Below are 24,879 nucleotides of genomic sequence, written 5' to 3' on the forward strand. Positions count from 1 at the left end.
TTTTGGAAAGTTCAGAGCGTGGAACTTTTTTGACGAGTGGGTGTTCATTGCAAGCCATACAGGCTGATGTTTGTCTCCTGGCCCTAGACGTTTTGTATTCACTTGCCTTCCCACTGACACACCTCCACACTCAGTGGTTCACAGAGTGAATATCTGAGGAAAAAAAGCCCACTGAAAGGAAAATATTTCCTCTCGTCTTGTGTCATGTCCAGCGTGAGCCTCAAGTTACATTTCATGCACTAGATGAGGAGCAGTTGCTTGGTTTTGTTTTTAGCTGTACTGTAGTAGTTTGTGGAGCAGGATGTGGCCACAAAATGGCCAGCTCATAGTAACCAGCATGAGGCTCGGTAGCAGGCATCATCAATGGCGTGGTTAGAAAGTGTGACAGCTCATCTTGTACCTCATTTGAGAGGTGAACGACAAAGCAACAGTTCGTTTTAAAAAAGATGTGCCTTTTACTGCTCTTTAGGAAGGAGAAAGAAGGCCTCATAAATGTCTGGGTTTTTTTCTTTTTTTTTCTCAAAGAAGTCTTTCTGATTATAACTTGTATTTTAAAGATCTGGGCCTAATGTCTCCTTCTTTTTGCTGGAGGACTTTGGCAAATCTTTGGAAGATCTGGATGGTAACATCACAGCTCACGGCTTCAACCTATGGTAGATCCATCCCAGCCTTCAACTGCATGTGGTTCTGGTTTTGCTTACTCTGGTGTTACACGGCTGTAACTCGGTTGATTTTAATAGAGTTATTCCTGACTTACTCTACTGTAGAGGAGTTCAGAGTCTGGCCTGTTGAGTCTTAGGCAGTCAAAAACCTCACCCAGTCCCATCCTCAGTTCAAAGCTGGGATTGCTGCAGCTTATTAGAGCTGTGATGTTACCTTTCAGGTCCTCCAAAAGTTGACCAAAGTCCTCCAGCAAAAAGAGGGATATCAGGACCAGATATTTCTAATATAAAATACAAAGAGAAAAAATGGTTTTGAAAAACCTTCATGAGGCCACTTTCATACATCATAAGGAGCAGGAAGCACCAGAAACATTTTTTTCCATTTTCCTTTGTGTATTTCCACCCTTGCGCTTTATTAAAGGAATTAACACTATGAAATCATCTTCCTTCCTTGCTTTAGTTTACTCCAGCAAACGGTGTTAAGAAAAGTTCAGTGCATTGGGGATAAATGGTATGTGCACCGCAAATTAGCCCAAGCTGCAAAATTAGTTCTGAACTTCTACAAATCTTGAAAGAAGAGAGGGCCCATTACAGAGATAATCTGTTTCTGAACCTCTTTCTAAAGTCCATGGATGCTGAGATCTAGTGTGTTGGTTCATGTCCATCTCTAATTTCCACAGAAACTCTTTACACCTGGGTAACAAAGACTCAGTATTTATTCTGCACTCTATAGGCCTTGTTCTGTTCCCACTGAAAATCAATGGGATGCAAATTGGCTTCCATATCTCAGACATTGTAGAGGAGTCATGCAAGCATATATTAAATTTAACCTGCTTTCTCTGTCTCATTTGGAAATTAAAGAGAAAAAAAGAAACCCCACAAGAGGATGAGGGTGAGGAAGAGAAGAAAGAAAGAGGATAAGATAGGATGAAAAAAGGAACAGGAGACGACAGAGAGAGTAGCACCTTCATGGGCTCGCTGTACCATTAGTTTTGCAAAGTGCTTAGCTAGCGTGCTGATGAGCCCCTTGGATGTGCCTAAAGTAGTTCAGATTGTGTAAGATTAGATAGTTAAGGTATCTGAGACTTCCTCTTACAGACCTGTAGCAGCAGACTGTCAGACCACTCATCAAGACACGGTACTGAAACTGAACAAGAGACACTGAAGATCTCTCTGGTATGGAAAAATCCATGTTAACGCCAGTACAGTGCTTTGAACATACAGAATGCTATATAAGCGGTAAGTATTATGTTCCTGTATAGTCACTTGACAATCTGTCAAGGGAAGTTATGGAATCACCGTCACTGGAGACAGTCACAGCTGAGATCTGACAACCACTGCAGTATATAGGAAGGTTTAGATGACTATATGACCTGATTGAGGCCCTTTCCAAACCACGTTATTCTGGGCCTAATTTTTCATACTTAAATGCCATACTTAAGACTTCAAAGAGACTTAATCACATGCTTAACTTCAAGGAATAGTTTAAGTGTTTTGCTCAGCAAGGATGGATTTAAGCATATGCTTAAAGATAAGCACATACATAAGCCCTTTGCTGAATCAGAGTCTAAATGGTGAGGAGTAGGACCTACAGCAGTGAGGCATAACAAGCCAGATGGGATGGTACAAATGGAATGTCAGCAGTGATCTTGTAGAAAGGGAAGAAAAGGTGGAAAGGTGGAATTATACATCAAAAGCATTTACAAAATCAGTGAGATAAAATTTGACTGGAGGTGTCAAATAATGGAAGAAAGGAAAAATTGATATAGAGTTCAGATAATTATTTGACCAGTTATGAACTTGACAATGAATAATGCTGCTGCAAAATACAGTGATAAGGATACAAGAAATGAGAAAAAGGAGAAACTTAATTGACGTGGGCATCTGTAATATGACTGAAGGGAGATGGCAGAAAGGGAAGGCAGGAGGAGTGGGGGAGAAAGAGAGAGACTATGAATGAATCAACATATTATAGAAAAAGGACAGAATCTCTGCTGATATAAATTGGGGTAGGTATATTAACTTCAATGAAGCTGTTCTGATTTACAACAGTTGAAGGTCTGGCCCAGAATTCCTAAACCAATTAATGAGGAACCAATTAACAAAGAAGTTGAAAGCAGCCAGGATGCCATCTTACGGCTTGGCCCTGCCCTGTTGAAGATAATGAGAGTCTTGCCATTGACTTCAACAGGAGCAGGAGCAGACTCTTAATGGGGGGGCACAATTACTCAGACATCATGTGGGTAACAAATACTGATCAAAGATGTTTTTTATGCAGAGGTTTGAATTGTACACAAGACAATTTAATGACGTGACATAGAAAGGAAAGAATCCATCCAGAAGAGAATAAAGAGGAAATGAATTGAGAACGTAATGGCATTACAGAAGATTGGTGCTTATGATTATTTAAAGAATCATAGAATCATAAAAATGTAAGACTGGAAGGGACCCCTGCATTCAAGGCAGCACTAAGTATTATCTATTTATTTGAATCTAATGTATTAAGCAGAGCTGATAGGAAATCATTTTCCCATGAAAAAATTCAATGAAAATTATTTTTTTTGTTTTCCTCAAAATTGTGCTGATTTTTATTGAAAACCCCCAAATGAAAATGGTTTTGTTTATCAGCAGCCAAGATTCCAAATGTTTGTTTTCATTTTTGTTTGCTGACAATGTAAATTTTTTTATGAAAACAGACATTTTTGCAAAAATGTTCATTTAGTCGAAAAAGCCATTTTCCAAAAATGTTTTGACAGGAAAATATTGACGAGCTCTAGTATTAATGCATAGGTTAAAAGAATAGCACCAGGATATCTGGTTTCAATAAAGAACATTCTGGAATTTCAGGTGCCATAGAATTAAATATTAAAATCCAGGAGTGTGGAAGTAGGCAGATGAACACTTAAAGATGCCATAATGAGGAATATAAGTGAACTTGTTGATAGATTGTATAGTCAATTGCTTGACCACACATTGGTTCATTATGACATATACTCAAGAGACCAAATAACCAATGTCAGTCAGGTTTATTAATATGGTACAGGAGAATTTAGGCCACTTAGGTGCTCAGCTTAGGTGATGAGTATGGTATCAGCATCTATATAGAACAGAATAAAAAAATTAAATTATTATGATACTAGGCCCTATTCTACTCTCACTTACACATAACATGAATGTCCCCATTGACTTCAGTGGTGATGTTAATATGTAACTGCGAGTAGAAGCTCTCAGTTAAATAATAGTTATTCCAAATTTGCTTGTAATCTTAGTAAAAAATCAAAGCAGGGAGTGTGATATAGTGATAGAACAGGAATGATCCCAAAGACTCTATTACTGGTTCTGCCTCAGATTTGCTGTGAGATTCTAATCCCTTGGGTCTGATTTTCCATTTCCTTTTTCAAGGGCTGTCATGATTCACACCTTTGTGAAGTGCAAAGTAAGTGTAGCATGCTACCACATCAGATGGTAGCATTTTACACCCACATAACCTTTTGCACTCACTTTGCACGCCACTCCCCACTCCGGGCCTCAGTTTCCTCATCTGTAAAACGGGGATGGACTACCCTGCTTCACTTTGGGGATAAGAGATTTGTTTTTGTTACCGTTTGTGAAGAGCTTTTCAAACCTAAGATGGAAGGTACTACAGAAATACAAGCTTTTTATGAATTATTAGCGTTATTGCTAGTCATTCTGGATACTGCCGGTAAGAGGTTGCCTTCTCTACTGTGGCTACTGTGACTATGCTTTTTGGTGTCATGGAGGATTTTGTTGTTTCTGCTCTCTGAGGGCACTGTTGAATCTGGAGCTTTTCAGTTGCTGGCTCCTCTCTGTAAAACTTTATATGACTGCTGTGTGTATGCACAAGTTTGTGTCTCTGTATTTCAATTAGTGTCAGTTTATTTCGATTTAGAATAAGTGCCCATACATCACTCTGGGTACTTTTACAACGACTTAAAATGCACAGTGCCAAGTACAAGTTAACCAATAAGTAATGGATTGATGATATCAATCAAATTATTAGCCACTGTTAATTAATTATTGGCATTTTTACTTATCTAGTGCTATTTATTAGTAATTGTTATGATCAGAGTCCCTAGAAGCCCCAAACAGAGATCAGCCCCATTGTGCTAGGCACTGCACACATTTATAATGAAAGAGGATCCCTTTCGCAAAGGGACAGATTTTTAAAGGTGTTTAGGCATCTAAAGATGCAGACAGGTGCTTAGTGGGATCTTCAAAAGCACCTGTCTGCACCTTTAGGGGTCTAAATACCTATAGAAATCCGGCCCAAAGAGCTCAGACAATCTGAGTATATGATAAGAGACAATGGATGAATCCAACAACCAGTCAAGGGGAGCCCACAGTAACAATGAGACGCATATTGAGCAGTGGTCACAGAAATTGCCTAACTGTTGCTGAACATTTTGTCATTATCGTGGCTGAGGCGAGTTTAATAATTAACTACTTAGCAATTTAAGTAATTAAAGAGTCCTGCAATCACATCGTATATTTTTGTTCTCCCTCTGTCCACCTTCTCCCCAAATGTCTGTGTAAGAAGATATCTTCCACTGTTGTATGCCGTGTTGTGATAGCTATGTTGGTCCCAGGATATTAGAGAGACAAGGTGGATGAGGAATATCTTTTATTGAACCAACTTCTGTTGGTGAAAGAGACAAGCTTTCAAGCTTGCACAGAGCTCCGAAGATGTTACCTCTGTTGCCTGTGGAAAAAGATGGTCTTTGAAATGTAGCCAGACTGTTCGTAAATCCAGGGCTAGTTGTCTCTTTTAAACTCAGATTTACTGGATATCCAGTTTGCTTTGGTAGATGTACCACATACTGGACATTGTCACTTTGCTTCGTGCCAGTGCATTTTCTGAAGCATTCCAAGTACACTGTGATTAAAGCTGAGTGAATAACTGATCTTTCAAGTTGCTGGCTGTTCTGAAAAATTGAAAAAAAAATTGGGTAAACCCAAAATGAAACATTTTAGAAATTTTTGGTGAACTGAAAAGTTAAAAAATATCATATCGGATTGAACATAACATTTTGTTTTGAACTAGAGCATTTTAAAACTTTTTTATTTAAAAAAAATCAATAAAATTTCGAATTGATAAAATCCTAACATGTTGCTTAGAAAATGTTGAAATAAAAATGTTAACTTTGGGGGATTTTTAAAAATCCCTCCCCACACACACCCCCAGGAACAGTTCAGCAAATCTGAAATTGCGAAAAATGTTGGTGTCTCTGTATCTACATTTTTTGCCAAAAAAATTTTGGCTGAAGAATTTCACCCAGCTCTATCTGGGTTGCATGGCCCTCCAAAGTTTCATAGACGCCTTCCGCAGTCTGGTTGCTTATATGAAACATACCCAGGTTTCTTGGGCTGAAAAGGAATATTAGGAAAAGTATTTTGTGTATTTGTAGCTGTCTTTTTAATGCAACTTAGCAGCTAGAAACAAGGAACACCACAAATCTGGTTCTCCTTTATACCAAGCCCCCTTTACATCTTTCTGGCAGTGTAAAGTGGCCTTCGTGTAAATAAGAATTGAATCCCAAGTGTCCTACCAGATCCCCTCAGATCATAGACTATTGTCTGGGAATCTGTGCTTTACATTGCATCCTGTATGAGCCTATGAAACTCCACTCTGAAAACAGATCCCAGCTGAGGAACACCAGCTATACAGACTGATGGCCAAAGAGCTACTAACACCCACTGAAAGGGAAGAGTCTGCCCAAAGAGATGCATTTTGCTTCACACCTTAAAAGCGGTGAGACTTTGGCGCTGAATGAGCAATGACAGAAAAGGAAGACTTCCAAACCTCATTTCAGGGGAAATTCTAAAAATGGGTAAAGGTTTTGGGGGAGGGAGGTTCTCTTAATCTTTCTGAGCTGGCTCCCCAATTCTCTGCTGGTGCCATACACTTTCAGAGGCAGCTGGTGACTCTACTAGAGCACACCTTTGCACAGGTGAAAATGGCTACACTGGGTGCAAGGTAGAGAAGAACCGGGCCTACAGCACTCAGTATAAACATGCATATTCAAAGACAAAAAATAATGTGCCCTCTAGTCGTAAGAGACCATAGTGGGGAGCAGAGGCGACCCATGCATGCTGATAGTCGCGGGGGGATGGGGAGGCGGAGTGAGGGCAGCCGGCTTCAGCAGTGTTACTGAGCATGCTCTGTCCATGTGAGCATGCTCAGTATAAGCCAAGCGGCAAATGTGTGTGTGAGCGGGGCAACCCTGCCCACTCCCTCTCCCACGCGTCTCCTCTGTTGCGGAGGGATGGTCTTGTGGTTGCAGCACAGGGCTGGGACTCAGGAGAGCTAGGTACAGATCCTAGGTCTGTCACAAACTTTCTATGTGAGTTACTTAATCTCTAAAAAAGAACAGGAGTACTTGTGGCACCTTAGAGACTAAAATTTATTTGGGCATAAGCTTTCGTGGGCTACAGCTCACTTCATCGGATGCATAGAATGGAATATATATAAATATATATATATATATATATATTTTCTTACTATATATTCCATTCTATGCATCCGATGAAGTGGGCTGTAGCTCACGAAAGCTTATGCTCAAATAAATTGGTTAGTCTCTAAGGTGTCACAAGTCCTCCTGTTCTTTTTGCGGACACAGACTAACACAGCTGCTACTCTGAAACCTATTTAATCTCTGTGTGCCTCAGTCTCCTACCACCAGGAAGGAAGAAGCTTCCACTGCTGTTAGCAGCCTGTCTATGCCAGTGTTATCGCCATGGCTACCAATGGGGGAGTTTTAGAAATAGTGGGAGGGGAGGGGATTTTGAAAAAAGTGTCTAGTGCAGGTCTGGGGCCCTCTGGGCATAGTTCAATCTCCAGAGCTGGCACAATCCTGGAGTTCTTTGCTGAGGCTACAAATGGAGGTGCTAATGAATGTGAACTGGACGAACGACCATTTCCTTCCACCCGTGTAGCATAGGTTCCAACGCACGGCTGTAGAATGTCTAAAAAAACCAAACAGTTGGTGTGGAGTAACGTTGCAAATGGGGGACTGTAAAATAGATGCAACTGTAGTGTAGAGAAGACCATGGAGAATCCCCAAAACATGGCAGTAATACTCTGCTTTAACAAGGATCTAATATAAAAATGTCTTTGTCCCCAGGGCTCTGGGAAACCATAGTTAGAGCCCTGTTATCAACACTGTGTTTAAATATAGTTGCAATGAACTTGGATTCTACTCCCACTGAGGACTGGGCCTATGAGAGATGAGAGATTCCCCTCTCTGACCCCCACATGGAAGGTCTTTTGAGCTCCCTTGTTTATACCTACAGGAAGCATGTCAGAAATGATTCCTAAAACTCTTTAAAGCCACTTTGTCCTAACGCTGTTCACTTCTGCTTCTGCCATCTCTGGTGAAGGAGGGAATGTGGCTGACTGCAGCTATTGCTATTCCTTGGACCATATTCAACATAACAACATAAGAACAGACATACTGGGTCAGCCCAATGGTCCATCTAGCTGAGTATCTTGTCTTCTGACAGTGGCCAATGCCAGGTGCTTTAGAGGGAATGAACAGAACAGGGTAATTATCGAATGATCCATCCCCTATTGTCTACTTCCAGCTTCTGGCAGTCAGAGGCCAGGAAACCCAGAGCATGGGGATGCATCCCTGCCCATCTTGGATAATAGCCATTGATGGACCTATGCTCTATTAACTTATCTAAGTCTTTTAAAAACCCTGTTACAGTTTTGGCCTTCACAACATCCCCTGGCAATGAGTTCTACAGGTTGACTGTGCAGAGTGTGAAGGAGTGAGAAATCTGATAATGTCTGACACAACCATGATGAAACCAAATTAGAAACTGCTTCTGCCAAAACAGGACCCACGTCCTACAAGTTTAGACTAGAGCCTGTTTGCCAGATTCTCCCACACAGGATATGGGTAACTCATATGGAAGCTAGTGGAGTTACTTGCATCTTGTTACTTTGTGCATTTGTTCTTTCTGTCAGCATGCCCCAAACACCTAGGGACATAGGCGCTGAGTCTATGGGTGCTCCAGGGCTGGAGTATCCACGGGGAAAAATGAGTGGGTGCTCTGCGCCCAGTGGCAGCCAAGCTCCCCTCCCCACCTGAGCCCACCATGTCCCCACTCCTCTGGCTACCTCCCAGCGTTTCCCGCCCGGCTGCTGCCAAACAGCTGTTTGGTGGTGTTAGCAAGCTTGGGGGGGAGGGCAGGGGAGGAGCAGGAATATGGCAAGCTCAGGGAAAGAGGCGGGGCCGGGGCAGGGATTTGGGGAAGGAGTTGGAATAGGGGCAGGGAGGGGGCAGAGTTGGGGCAGGGACTATGGGGTTGGAATGGGGGCAGGGAAGGGGTGGGAAGAGGCGGGGCAGGGGCAGGGCCTCATGGAAGGGGTGGAGTGAGGGTGGGGCCAGAGCAGAGGGGGGTCGAGCACCCAGGGAAAAGAGGGGAAGTCGGCGCCTATGCCTAGGGATATCAGTGTGGGGCCTGTACATGTAAGGGGAGAGCAAAATAGCTTTAACAAGATCCACCACACAGAATGGGCAGGGAATATCTCCCTTTTACTATACCTGCCATATCTTTAAGAGCCACTGTGACAGTCTGTATCCCTACGTTCACCCTTTTTACAAAACTATAATAGATTTTGTACAAAGTATGCCTTGTGAGGTACCATTCGAAAACTCATAATTTGATTATCATTATTGTCCTGGTAAAATATGTGTGGCAACATTGTATGTAAAGTTATAATATTCTCCTCTATAAAATTACTGAGATATGTATGTTCCAAGTTTAAAAAAGCAGGCACAAACTGGTTCCTCAAAGACAAAAGGCAAACTGATACCTCAGCCAGGTGTCAACAAAATCAAATGAACTATCATCTGGTTATCATCTGGTAATGAACTATCATCCTGCATTGTTCGGCAGGAAAAAGGGTATGCGTGAGAAATCTACATTTTTGGCAAAGAAACAGCTGGAGGTTCCTATCCCCACAGATCTTCTGTTTCCTGAACCTCAGCTGGAGATGATTTTCAAAGAAGAAGAGAACTAAAAGAAAGGGGAACAGATGCCCCCTCAAACACTCCTCCTTTTCCCTCTGCCAATGGCATCAACAACACCTGAGGGACAAGGAAATTAACACTGAACTGGGGGAGGGGTCCTGAGCTGAAAGGATTCCAGCCAGTAAGACTGCTGTAGCATGTGGTGTCAGAAACCTTTGCTTTGAATTCATTTAGCTTGTTAAATTAGATATTCATTGCATTTTACCTTTTATTTTCTTTGTAACCAATTCTGACTCTTATGCGTCATTACCTGTAATCACTTAAAATCTATCTTTCTGTAGTTAATAAACTTGTTTTATTGTTTTATCTAAACCAATGTGTTTGGATTGAAATGTTTGGGAAACTTCATTTGGGATAATGGGATTTGTGCGTATCATTTTCTATTAATGAAATGATGGACTTTATATGAGCTTGTATTGTCCAGGAAGGGGCTAGGCAGCACAAGACACACATTTCTGGGGGAAAGTCTGGGACTGGGCATTGGCTGGAGTGGCCCTGTAGTGTAATTCATGGGTAGCTGGCTAATGGCTATAGCACTCATACAAAAAAGCTGGGAGTGATTTACATGCTGGAGGCTGTGTGTGAGCAGCAGAGGTACATTAAGATTTATTGGGGCCCTGGGCACCAAGAACATTTGGGCCTCCCACACCCCAGGGGCCCAGGGGTGCCAGAATTGGAGAGGGGTCGGGGGGCCATGCCCACCCGCTTTTTAATAATAATAATAATAATAATAATAGCCTCAGGAAAGCGCAGAACGGAAGTGGCAGGGGAGGCCCTGCTTCTCATCTTCCCCCAAGTCCATGCCCTCTGGCCGGGCCGGAAGCTGGAGCTGGGCAGTGATAAGAGCCGCCTAGGGAGCTTGGGCCTCAATGGGGAACTCTGGACCCTCCAACTGCCCTGGGTGGTGCACCCCAGGCTGTGGAGGCATGGGGCAGGGCCTGCTCTTAGGCATCCTGGCTCCCTGCCTAGGTGGAGGGTCCTGGGCTCCCCACAGTGGCTTGGTCTCTCTGGGTGGCTCTTACTACAGCCTGGCACTGGCTTCTGGCCTGGCTGGGGGCAGGGCCCCAGGGGAAGAGGAGTAGTAGGATGGAGCCACAGTTCCAGTGCTGATGGCCCCCTCACTTCTACACAGGTTCTGGTACTCCTATGGGGGGCCCCAAATTGGCCAGGGGCACTGGGCACGGGGCCTATGAGTCTGTGAGTTAATCCATCACTGGTGAGCAGACTAAGAGTGGTTGCTCTCACAGCGAAGCAGTGTAAAAGGCATCCCAGGTTGGAAAATTGAGGTGACACAGCTGTCCATCAATCCAGATTGTATCCAGGGTAATGTCACAGCCACCACTGACGTATAGCTGCTAAGGACAAACCAATTGATTCCTGTTTCCATTAGCAAATGATCCTCTCTTGTAACTCATGTTTCCCTTTTAAGTGGTCCTGGAGTGACCTAGCTCTGAGCCGTCACTCTTTGCCTCTGTGGTGGGTTATAATTTTGAATGCTCATAGCCTAGATATCAAAGGACAGGAACATTACTGGTTTCCACTGCAGAAAGGTGATTTTTTTTTCAGCCTAAAATAAGACATGCTTTCAAAGTGTTAGCAAGAGGCAACCACAGCTCAGTTTGTGGCAGGAAAAAGCCTTCAGAGGGGTCTAGCAAGGGAAGGGAGGAGTTTTCTGCACCTTTAAAAAAAGTACTGATTGCTTCTCAAAATTTCCATCTCTACTCACCCCCACCATGACGCCCCTTTCATTGAGTTCAGGAAGTGAGCTGACCATTGCAAGATATATAAGCTTGGTGAAAGGGGCTCCGATTATCATTTTCACCTCTGCCACTCCAAGGAAGCCATCAACAATGAAACTCCACGGCACAGACATCCTGGTCATTTTCTGTCTCGGCCTCTTTACTGTGAGCACCGTGAGAGGTAAGTTTTCAACTCAACAGAAACGTAGCAATAGCCATACTATATCAGCCCCGTGGTCCATCCAATCCAGTGTCTTGTCTCGGGCAGTGACCGGTACCCAGTATGTAGGAGGAAGGAGTGAGAAAACTGATAGTGAACAGTTATGGAATAACTTGCCCACAGGAGAAGTTTCTTCCTAACCCCTATCAACTGGTGATTGGTTTATGCCCAAGAGGGCTTATATCCCCTGCAAACCTTTGAGTTTAACTAAAGCATCAATGGATGCTCTCATTATCCATATAAATGTCTAAAACTTTTTTGATCTTCCTGATATATTGTGGTAATGAGTTCCAAAGGTTGATTATGCATTTTATAAAAAGCATGTCTTTCAGGCAGTTTCAAGGCTGTTGGCTTTTAATGTTGTTGGTTGTGCCCTTCTTCTAATGTTATGAAAACTGAGAGCTCCCAGTTCATTTTCTACAGTCTGTTCATTACTGTATGTACTTTTGTCTTATTATAGCTGGGTTCAAAAAAGAACTGGATAAGTTCATGGAGGATGGGTAGAGCCCTGCAAATCTGTGGATATTTGCATCTGAGGGTGCGGATATCTGCAGATCATTTTTGCGGATTGGATACAGATACAAATTTTGTATCAGCTCAGGGCTCTAAGGCTAGGTCCATCAATGGCGATTAGCCAACATGGTCAGGGACACAATCCCATGCTTGGGGCAACCCAAAACTTCTGACTACCAAAAGCTGGGAGTGGAAGATGGGGTGGATCATTCCATAATTGCACTATTCTGTACTCTCCTCCTGAAGCTCTGGTGTTGACCTCTGTCAGAGACCGGATACTAGGCAAGATGGACCATGGTCTGATCCAGTATGGCAGCTCTTATATTTATCATGTCACTTCTTATTTGTCTCCGCTCTGATTTATATAGTCCTGGTCTTTTAGTCTCTCCTTGTATGGAAATCTTCCCAAGACTCTAGTAATTTTTATTGACTTTCTGTGGAATCCTTGTGTATTTGTGCTAAATCCTTTTTGAGGTGGGGTGGCTAGAAATGAAGACAGCATTCAAGACTACATGACACCATTCATTGATACAATGAAATTATGATATTTTCAGTCTTATTCGCTATTTCTTTCTTAATAAGGTTTACACACTTGTTTTGTTTTTAGGAGCACAGCTTCACATGGGTCTTTTAAATTAACTGTCCACAGCGACACTTAGATCTTTTTCCTATTAATCATGAACAATTAATAGACCATGACACTTGTAATAGACCACACTTGTTGCAAAAGCTCATCCGCACACACACAAGCACATGTACAAATACACATAAACAGATGCGTGCAAGAAGAACAAAAAAACCACATACACAATCACAGTCATACCCAGTTCAGGTAGAACTACAAGAATACACAATGATGAGTATAAAAAAAGTACCTTCACAAAACTCCACAAACCCCAAACACAACCCCACCCACACAAACGCAAAATAATCTGCACTAGACATCCAGAGGGCTCACCCCTGTAGTGTATGTTTGTTGTTGCTGTTCCAATCCTGTGTACCTGACAGTATAATTTGCCATAAAATGTAGCTGAAACTTTCTGTAGAAGGACTGTGCATAGCAGGTGATATGTGGGGAGATGGGGCAGAGATCAAAAGTCTCAGGTGGTAGCCCCGTTAGAAGTGATTCTGTGGATGTGAGCAATTGGGTAGAAGATACAGAACTTCCAAAGGCAGGTGAATAGGAAGGGGGAGGAGAGAGGCAAACTGAAGCATTTGATTTTCCCCCCACTGTAGTTAATTGTCCTCTAAGTGGGTTTGATTTTTAAAAAATTATTGGAACAGAGGGAAACAAAAATTTTGCTGGGAAGGAGAGTAAGAGCCCCAGGGAATGGAGTGGAAGAAGCGGAGCAACAGCAGCAGCAAAGTGGGGAGAGAAATGAAGTGAAGAAGAAAACAGAAGGCAGCAGGAGGCAGAAGAAAAGAATGGAGTAACATAAGTATGTGGGAGACAGAGAGGAAAGCGGAGAGGGATTTGAGCAGCATAAGAGGGATCAGAAAGGGCAGTGTTAAGAAATGGGCAGACAAGGGAGTTATAGGCACACATCTTTGCATCAGAAAAGCGGATATCCACTCAAACCCCTTCCAAACCACTTAGAGAAACTCTGCTTGTATAGGGAATACGCTTTAGAGCCAGGTGTGAGAGGGTGGAAATAATCCCACATGGGCAGGCAGTAAATCCAGTGGCCACATTTGGGGATTTTAATTCAGAGTCCCCAGATTCTAATCCCACTCTGCTTCTTACACCTACTTTTTCAAAAGTGGACACTTTTGCTGGTTGCCGGCGTTTTTGGGTGCTTTCAAGACTTTCTGGGTACTCCACACCTCTGAAAATCAGACCCAGGATGTCTCAAGCGTCATACCCTAAATCAGAGTGCCCCAGTTTCTTCTCCTGTGAAACGGGGATGATAATACTGATCTTCCTTGGTAAAGTAGGTTGAGATCCTCCCAGCAAAGGTGCTACGCAAGCACCAACTCTTAGGATTATTGCATGCACACACCTGGTTGCAGCATGTGATGCACATCTATTTCCGAGTGAAGCTGACAGGCACACACGTGCTCACACGCCCACTTTTAATTAAAGTATCGCAGATTCATCCAGAACCTTACGTCCCAGAAGAACCCAAAATGCTTTGGATACTTTATGTACACAGATCGCTTCAAGCCGTCTCTGGGAACCCAGCAGCCCTCTGACAGCAAAGCACTGCTACGTGACAGTTTAGGAGAGAAAGTGAAGAGCAATGGACCCAGCTGAAACTACTGAGGCAATTTAGGAAGGCAGAATGTAATTACTATCCACACTGGAATTTGGCCAAGACATTTACTCTTACAACAATTGCCTAGGCTTTTTAATGATCTCAGATGATCAGGAGTTTGGTTGTATAGCTCCTATGTAAGAAGCATACTTAGGAAATGGATCCCAGTTCATACATCTATAGGTATTTCAATTGTAATTTAACACGCAATAATTTCCACTTAGTGTAAAGAATGAGTGTTCATTTAGCATTAATTTACCATCTATTTTTTTCCCCTGTAGGAAGTGTTGCAAGTCAAATTGCGCCCAGAAGCTCCTGTGTAGACCTGTCCACACAGCAGCTGGACATCAGACGACTTGTTAAATATGAGAACCAGAACATACCAGTAAAAGCTGTGATGTAAGTATCTGGACCACTCTTCATACTAATCTAGAGACACATGCTGCTGATAGCAGGAGAGGAAGGACAGGGGTAGAACTGAATCACAGCAAACATGAGGGTCTTCAGTCTGACCAAAACATACTACTGAAGAGCATTCTTTCATTTCAAGCATGTAGTAACTGTTAGTGGATGAACCTCCAAAGGTCTGGAGGATTTGTGCTGTTCAGAGGAGCATCTGATTGATTGAACAGACAAACCTTTTTGATCAAGAAATTGGGAGGAAATCTCACAAAGAGCAAGAGCTGTTTTGAGTGGCATGCTGGGGAATAGCAAACGGTGCTGTGAATTGGCAATGAGGTGCATTGCGCTGAGCTGTGTGAAGGAAACGTACAGAACAGCGAAGTGTGATTATCCCTCCTTCTAAAGGATGTGACCAGTCCTTCAATCTCATGAGCATCTGTTTAATTTTGGTTCTTGTGGGATAAATGAGGGGCCAACTCAGTATGCCAGGTGCTTAGCTCTTTTGAAATTTCTGGCTATACAGCATATGTCTATGTATGTATATGAATACACTATATATATACACACACACACACACACACACACACATACCATGTATGTAGAGTTGATGTCCATACCATACAGCAGAGCCAGCTCATTCCTGGCTTTTCCACTCTTTAGTGATGCAGCCATCCCGAATGCCTGCAGACAAAACCTTTGTACCACACCACATAGGCCACAGAATAGAAACATGCACAGAGAAGAATTTTAATGGCAGCCTGGTTTTCCTTTTCTTCCCCTGCAGGTTCATCACCAAACGAGGCATCAAGATCTGTGTGCAGCCTGATCTTAAATGGGTGCAGGATGCCATAAAATTCCTGGATAAAGGACCTGGCCCCAGAAGATCCAACAAGAAGCGCAAGTCCAAACCCAAACCCAAGGCCAAGCCCAATGGCAATTAACTAAATGGATGTACCAGCCTGACCCTCAGCAACTGCTTGTAACTTCTTCTAGGTGTTAATTGGAAATAAAATCTCTGAACTAACATGGGCACATCAGAATCCATTAATCATTAGGGCAGAGCTGACTGAGAATCATTCCATTTTATAGCTGGACTTTTCCGCACTGTTTTCAGGTTTATTTTCTGAAATGTTCATTAATTATTTATTGCTGTGTGTAGGCATCCCCCCCTCCACCTGGATGAACTTTTATACAGTAAGGACAAGGATGTAGGTAAAACTACTTCATAGAGGGTTTGATCAACCTGTGGAACTCACAGATGAAGGAGGTCGGTGTCAGACACTGGGGCTGGACTTTAAAATGGGTCTGGATAATTTTATGATAATTAATAACTATATAAGCTATAAGTAAACAACCCTCATGCTCCAGGGCATCATCTGATAACTGCAAAATTCAGGAGAGAATTAGCTAGATGTATTGGGTCTGATTCTCCTCCCACTTTGCAACAATGCAAATTCATTGGGACAGGTCCTCTCCCAGTATAAGTGATGATCAGTCTAGAGAGTGTAACCTGATGCAGATTTACACCAGTGGAGGATCTAGCCCACTGACTTCTGTGAAGTTACTCCTTATTTACACTGGTATGAGATAGATCTGAAACAGCTGCTTTATTTTATTCCTTTGCATTGCTCTGAAGCATCATGTGTAAGCCATGGCTGGAAGCAGGAGACTGTGTTTGATGCCAATCCTATGTACCAATCTCTTATTCTCCAACTAGTGGAGAGCCCTGTCCAAGGGGCTCAAGAATATTCAGTGTAAATGTAAATTACATTTTAGAAATGAATGGATTCTAATAACTGTGGTGTCTTTTTATTTTTTTGTAAATTAATAAAATTCTTGCAACTCTATGGTCAAATGGTATGTGTTTGCATGTATGTGACATGTATGGAGATCATGCAGTGGGGGTATGGAGGTTATAGCACAAATCCAAGATTTTATTGTCAGTCTAGGAGAAATTACTTTTCCAGCAACATGTTCTGCTACCTTCAATAGCTAACAGTCAATAGATGGAATTTGCATCCAAGCTTTCATATACTCTGTATTCCTATATTGTATAGACGAGTTCACATCACTCCAGCTCTTCAATTCTCTCTTCTAGTTAACACTGCAGAAAGCATTCCTCCCCAACCTCTCATTCTGTGTCACTGTTCTCAAAGTGGGGGATGAAATGTGTTCTGGGTGGGGTGGGGGTGAGAAGCTTTCCGGGAAAAATGGTATTGTTCACAGTTTACCCACCGCAATATGCCACCCTTACTTCTGCTGCTGCTTTCTGGCCATCCAGCTCTGAAGGCGGAGTCGAGTGATGGCTGCTGACCGGGCGCCCAGCTCTGAAGGCAGTGCCACCACCACCACCAGCAGAGAAGTAAGGGTGGGAATACCATACCATGCCACCCTTATTTCTCCACTGCTGCAGGAAATGGCATTGACTTCAGAGCGGGTTTGATAGTCTGTACCCCCATATGCACACTTTTTACAAAACTATGATAAGTTTTATACAATACATGCCTTGTGAGGTATCATTTGAAAAACCTCATAACCTGCTGAACATTATTGTCCTGTTGAAATATGCGTGGCGATATTGTATGTAAAGATATAAGCTTCTGTTGCATGGTCATACTGAGACATGTTACAATTCTGAGGAACACACACACACCAGAACCTCACTGATGGAAAAGCTATCCAACGCCCCAGCCACGTGTCAATGAAATTGTGAGTGAGAAATGTACATCTTGACAAAGGAACAGCTGGAGGTTCCCATCGCAACAGACTTGCTGTTGCCTGAACTCCAGCTGGAGATCACTCTCAAAGAGGAGAGAAAGGTACAAGAATAGAGAACAAACACCCCAGCTACTCCTCCCTTTCTCTTTGCTCACAGCAATATATACTGTTTATCATTCACTATAACAGCGATAGTGAGAATCAAGTACTCTGTGAGGTTCCTAGTCCAAGTCAGCTCTTCACAGCAAGTCTATAATCCTCTAAGGCCTGGTCTACTCTGGGGGTGGGGATCGATCTGAGATACACAACTTCAGCAATGAGAATAGCGTAGCTGAAGTCAACGTGTCTTAGATTGACTTAGAATCACTTACTTCTCATCCTCGCGGCGCGGGATCGACGGCCGCTGCTCCCCCGTCGACTCCGCTTCCGCCTCTTGCCCTGGTGGAGTTCTGGAGTCGACGGCAGAGCGATCGGGGATCGATCACTACCCGCCGATCCGGCGGGTAGTGTAGACGTGGCCCAAGATTGGCCGGCTTTGCCTTCACCATTGTTTAATGAAGCACTGCTTACACTAGTCCTTACGCTGTCTCTAGCTCTCTCCACATAGGCAGTTGCAAATGATTTCCACCTCTGTTGCTATGCGCACCCTAGTGGTTCATAATGAATAACTACTTTGCCTTGCTTTGGCACTTCCGAGGCTCTCAAAGAGCTTTATAAAGGTCAGAACGATGATTGCCATTTTATAAAAGGGACCCTGCAACACAAGGAGATTAAGAGCTGGATTGGAGCATTACACTGCCCCACAAGCAGACCAGGGAGGGAATTTCAACTCAGAGAGACATTTTGCTCCTGGCTCCCCCTTGCTCTTGTGGGGAGGTAGCTTTCTTCGGCTCTGTGACAGCAGCAGATGAATTCTCCCTCCAGGCCAGCTCAGCACTGCTCTGCCAGCTGATGTATTGGAGGGGGACGGTGCCAGAGCTCTGCCCATTCCCTGCCTGTCCATTCTCTATATCCTCCCCCCGGCCCATACCATGCTGTGACCTGTCATGCAGGTAGCCTGTGCAGGGGAATATGGCAGGACTTTGCACCCCTTACTCTCCTGTGTTCTGGTGTAAGGGCAGGTCACGATCTTACCCTAAGGACTCACCCTGGTTACATAACAAGTCAGCAGTAACTCCTGGCCCTAGGCCCTGGCTATTAACTCTAAAAACACTAACCGCCACCAGCGCTAGTAACAGATAACACCTCTGGATGTGGAGCAACCCGCTCACCCACAGTCAGACACCGCGCATGTGAAGGTCATTCTTCTCCTGCAGGGGGAAATACTGGCAACACGCAGAGATCCTTCACAGGAACAACTGTGCTAGGTGAACGGAGCCCTGGACACAGATGGGTGCCATGAGGCAGCTCCTCAGCCAGTGTAAATTGTCAGAGCTCCAGTGACTCCAACCTTTCCACCATATCGCTGCACAGAGAGGGATTCGTCGAACTGTAGTCTGTTTCTTTTTCTAACAATTTCTTTAGGACTTCAGCAACGGTGGCATTGAAAATTTATGCACAAACCAGTACTAGTAACCAACATGCCTTGAAAACAATATTAAACCACTCAGTATCCGAGTCCTCCTATAACCACTGACGCTCTGTTGCTTCGGATGCTGATTAATCAGGTTTATTATGGTAGTGCCTGAGGACCAATCAAGCATGGAGCTCACTGTATGCACACAGGAGAGCAGAAAGTCTCTGCCCCAAGGAGTTTATAATCTAACTAGATTGGGCAGATGGGGGGGAAGGGGGAGCGGAGAAGGCTGAGCACACATGTTGATGGCTGTTTTAGTTGGCCAATAAGCATTTTATTTGAGTTTTGCTTTATGCAATTTCAGGATGTTTTCGTTGCTTTGTGTCATTATAATTTAACGGTTTGCTAGGCGCCTTATGTGGAGAAGGGTTGATAGATAAAGGTATGATGCACGGCTGAATAGCATAATAGGACTTGAAATTACATAGCAATAAAGACAAAGCTTCACTCCTCTCTCCCTCACTGCCCCCTGTACCAATGCAGATTGTAGACTTTGGAGAGAGAAGAATCTTATTTCAGATCAAGACTGAAAAATACAAGTTTTCGGGCTCAGTATAAGGGTAACTGGGTGAAATTTAAGGGATTCTGCAATACAGGAGGTCAGACTAGGTGATCTAATGGTCCCTTTTGGCCGTAAACTCTGTGACACTATGAAAAGCAACTTCCACATGATCTTTAGCCTATTTATTCATTTAAACATTCACCAGTGACCAGCGTGTGCTTTGGATTGTAGCAATCCAGTTCCAGCTGACTTCAGACCAGAGGGATCGACCTTGCCTGAGCAGCTTAATGATGGAGGGAAAGAGAATCGAGGTCAAACAAGCAAAAGTCAAGTTCTGGGCCTTGATGATACAGCAGTTGTGCCTCTGCGGCTCTTCACAGCATGGTTACTCTGAGGGCCCAGTTCTAACTAGAGCTTTTCAGGACAGGAAAGTGGTGAACTGGAACACAGGTGGTTAAATATCGACGGAATGTACCAGCCAGAGGTACTGTGCTAGCTTCTTGGTACGGAGAGAGAAATTATTTTCAAACCAGTCAAGTAGAAAATTAAATCTACAGAACAAAGCACGTGTAGGAACCTTCTTTCCAACACAGCAGCGGCTGAGTGTTAGGAGTCATCGCCTTCTCAAGCTATTATTTGATACAAATGCTCATTATGTCTGGTTTACATGTACAGTTCTGAGATACTAGAAATCCCATTCTCCTCAACTCATTCCAACAACTGGGCATAATATCCAGACTTCATCTTACAGTGCCAGCAGCATGCTACAATGTCAAGGCTTAGTAAGGGGTAGCTTACCCCTGTTTCAAACTGGAGTAAACTGCAGAGGTACTTTCCCCATCTATACTAGGGGTGTGCAGCTACCAAAGGCTGAAATCCCCAGGGTAGACGAGGCCTAATAAACAAATGACACAGCTACAGAACAAAGTCAGGATCAGTAAGTTTGGGGGAAACCATTGTTAATCCCACCAGAGTGATTTTCACTTACATTCCCATAATGCAAGCACGGGTTTTATCCCGTCATTTGACTCATGCAGAACTATCAATGGATACACTGTGCTCACCCTGTGATCAACAGTGTCACAGACATTTTCCCTAATAAACCAACCAGTCTAGCCTCTATCTACATACTTTTAAGGCACTTATCAGAATGGCATCTAATCTGCTCCAGAGGCAATGTTCTGCTCCTTCTTCATGAGTGAATAGTAACCACTCACAAAAGAGAGAGTGTGCACCGAATGTCACTGAGAGTTATTCATATCTGAAGAGGTTTCTCAGCCTATCTCTTCAGTTGCTTCATTTTTGTCATCTGCACCTTTATGTATGAGTTCCGGAATGCCAGGAATGAGACAAGTGCTTGAGATTGCACCTGGCATCATGAGATTTGAAAACGCTTTACAACACAGTGGCCTGTTTTACTGCCCCATTTTACACAAGAGTAAACGGAAGCATGAAGGAGATAGGACTCAACAAAGGTCACTTTAAAAGAACAGCAGTACTTGTGGCACCTTAGAGACTAACCAATTTATTTGAGCATAAGCTTTCGTGAGCTACAGCTCACTTCATCGGATGCACTTAGGGTCACTTAGTGACTTAGTGAATCACTTAGTGAGCCAGTGGTGGAGCTGAGGAGATAACCCAGCTCGCCAGACTCCTCTCACCCCCCTGCCCTAACCACTAAACATGCTGCCTCCTTCCATAATCAGCTGGGAAAGGTGACCTGGTTCAGAGCAATAAGAACCAGTCTTTAATTTCCATTATTGTGCTTTTGCATATGTCTCTGCATTTCCTCGTTCTGACCCGGATGGGAAGTAGAGGTGCTAAAAAGTGTGTAGAGAAAGGCGATTTGACTTAGTATTTTCAAGTCAAGTCACTTGCAGTCAAGTCACTTGCTTTCTTTATGCCTTAACCTCCCCATAAATTAAATGAGGACAATGATACTTTATCTGTCTTCTCTATTGAGACTGTGAGCTCTTAGGGGAAGAAGTTGTCTTTTAACATGCGTTTGTGCAGTGCCCAATATTGCCAACCCCACACATTTAAAAATCATGAATGAGGCCCCAAAACCATGAGATTAGGTTAAAAAATTGATTTGTTTTTAATGAGGAGTTCTTTCTCTTTGCCTTCTGGGTTTTGAGATTTCAGGGTTACATTCAGTCACATTTTCAAGCTTTTCTCTACTACTGTGAGGGCAAGAAACTTACATATTAAAAAATTAAAGCTGAACTTCTCACCTGATCAGATGCCTCCAGGAGCTGGGGCTTTAAGAAACACACCAAATATCATCACACTCATGATAAAAGCGCGAGAGCTGGCAATGCTGCGTGTCTAGTGGTAGGGGGTCTGTAGGGGCTCCTGTTATATAAAAAAAATTACAGCTACTGTATCCATGGGGTTCCCTGTAGCATTGCCTGAGCAAATAGATCCAAATGACATAAGAACTGACGTGAATCTTAGCCCCCCCCAAACTGTCATCTTCCATTATTAATGGTGCCTCAGAAATACTCCGAGGTGGATATTTCCATGCACATCATGCCTTGGCCCCACCCAGTACAACAGCTGTGTTGCCTTGGGTTCATTTACATTGCAAGTAAAATGTTGTTTTGAGTCGAAGGTGGCAAAACCTGGCAGGGCTAGAATTCTGCCATTAGCCACAAAACTAGACAGCAGGAGCTCAGTCTTCCCTGGGGCCTGTGCTTCTCCTATCACCTGCACTCTAGGGTTCTCCGGGGGTGGCTGATTCACTCATATTCCAAGGAGAGGCTCTCCAGAGGGACAGCTGCTTGAGGAGTAGCCAGCCCTAGGGAATGCTGGGAGCCCACCCCCAAGGATAGGTACTATGAGGAGACTGGCTGCTTATATAAAAGCTTATGCAAGAGATTATTAGAGTGAGGGTTCAAAGCTGACATTCCTCCCACTTGTAGCTATCTGTTACACATTTGCCTGAGTGTTCTTTGCCTGCCCTTTTTATTCCTTAGCGAACTTAATACCTAAGCTACTGTGCACATTAGTGATGCTTCACTGCAGTGCTCTGGTTCTGCATTTCAGCTTGACAGCTCTATTACTAAACGGAGAATGCCCTTGGTCTGTTTCTCAGCTGCTCCCTGCCTGGGAAACTACATCTTGTGAATATCAGTTACCAACCAATGGTTGCAAAGTGTCACTCTGTGGAACGCTAGAAAGAAAAGGCCATATTATGGAACCCAGCATAACAACTGGGTAATCCTACCCTGACTATAAATAAACTTGATTAACAGAAATTGCTACAGTGCAAGTTGTGATGAAGGGATCTCTCCTTCAAAGGCATTCACTTAGCTGGACTTGATCTACTAGAGTCAATTAACTAAGACATACTGCGCTAAGAAGCCATGCCCCATGGAGTGTGCTACACGGGTGGCCTCAGAAACAGAGGTGAGCTAAATGGTTCTGACAAAATGAGGTACACTGCCTTCCCCAAAGAGAGCAACATTCTCAATGCTGTGCGCTAATTCCTTCCTTGCACTTTGATTGAAATAAGTGGCTGGATTGAGTTATCTGACCACCAGGGGGCACATGGCCACTTACAGAGCAAACAGAAGCACCTGAGCTGTCAATCACTTGTGACTTTTAAGTCAGGACTACACACAATTTTTATAACGGCATAATTATTTCCGTTAGGGTGTCATTTTTTACCAATATACTTATACACGTACTGGTATAGCTTATTCCCCTTCCTGATGGAAATAAATTATACCACAGTATGCACATTTATACTGGTATAACTGCATCTACACTGGGGTTGGGGATGGAGGTGTATAACTAATTATACTAGTATAGTTAAAATGGCACAATTTCTGTGTGTAGATAAGCCCTTACACAGCATTTTAGTTCTATTATTATTATCATCACCATTATTATTAACATTTATACACTTACATTCCTGTACATAGAATCATAGGATTGGAAGGGATCTCAGGAGGTCATCTAGTCCAGTCCCCTGCACTCGTGGCAGGACTAAGTATTATCTAGACCATCCCTGACAGGTGTTTGTCTAACCTGCTCTTAAAAGTCTCCAGTGATGGAGACTTCACAACCTCCCTAGGCAATTTATTCCAGTGCTTAACCACCCTCACAATTAGGAAGTTTTTCCTAATGTCCAACCTAAACTGCCCTTGCTGCAATTTCACTCCATTGCTTCTTGTCCTATCCTCAGAGGTTAAGAAAAACATTTTTTATCCCTCCTCCTTGTAACAACCATTTACATACTTGAAGACTGTTATGTCCCCCTCTCAGTCTTCTCTTTTCGAGACTAAATAAACCCAGTTTTTTCAATCTTCCCTCATAAGTCATGTTTTCTAGACATTTAATCATTTTTGTTGCTCTTCTCTGGACTTTCTCCAATTTGTCCACATCCTTCCTGACACAATACTCCAGCTGAGGCCTAATTAGCGCTGAGTAGAGTCGAAGAATGACTTCTCATGTCTTGCTTACAATTCTCCTGCTAATACATCCCAGAATGATGTTTGCTTGTTTTTGCAACAGCATTACACTCTTGACTCATATTTAGCTTGAGATTCACTATGCCCCCCCAAAATCCCTTTCCGCAATACTCCTTCCTAGGCAGTCATTTCCCATTTTGTATGTGTGCAACTGATTGTTCCTTCCTAAATGGAGTATTTTGCATTTGTCCTTATTGAATTTCATCCTATTTACTCCAGACCATTTCTCCAGTTTGTCCAGATCATTTTGAATGTTAATCCTATCCTCCAAAGCACATTGCGACCCCTCCCAGTTTGGTATCGTCTGCAAACTTTATAAGTGTACTCTGTATGCCATTATCTAAATCGTTGATGAAGATATTGAACAGACCTGGACCCAGAACTGATCCCTGCAGGCCCCCACTTGTTTTGCCCTTCCAGCATGACTGTGAACCACTGATAACTACTCTCTGGGAATGGTTTTCCAACCAGTTACATATAAAAATCCCTCTTTTCCCACAGTTAGTTTTTGCCCTGCAGGCTGAATTCCAACAAAAAATGAGTTCCTAGTAATAAAAATCAGACATTCTGTCCTAAAAAAAAATCACAAATTACTTCACCCACCATCGAGATGCCGCCACCTCTGTGTTGGAATGTGGCAGCTGTTTAATAGCATATAGCAAAGCAGAACAGTTATGTAAAAAAGTAAAGAAGACTATTTTAATGCCCAGTCATGATAAGGAACTTGCTTTTACAGCTCACCAGAAAATATGAAC

At 43.2% G+C, this 24,879-nt stretch overlaps 1 protein-coding gene across 1 annotated transcript; it reads left to right on the forward strand.

Moving 5' to 3' along the window:
- Positions 1-11,454: 11,454 nt before the first annotated feature.
- LOC144259136 (cytokine SCM-1 beta-like) lies at positions 11,455-16,645 on the forward strand. The gene is made up of 3 exons (XM_077807313.1): positions 11,455-11,641; positions 14,730-14,847; positions 15,635-16,645. Exons 1-3 carry the CDS (start codon positions 11,455-11,457, stop codon positions 15,789-15,791), a joined length of 462 nt encoding a protein of 153 aa, XP_077663439.1. The 3' UTR covers positions 15,792-16,645.
- The last annotated feature ends 8,234 nt before the right edge of the window (positions 16,646-24,879 follow it).

The sequence above is a fragment of the Eretmochelys imbricata genome, chromosome 1 (genome assembly GCF_965152235.1).
Source record: "Eretmochelys imbricata isolate rEreImb1 chromosome 1, rEreImb1.hap1, whole genome shotgun sequence".
Taxonomy (NCBI): Eukaryota; Metazoa; Chordata; order Testudines; family Cheloniidae; genus Eretmochelys; species Eretmochelys imbricata.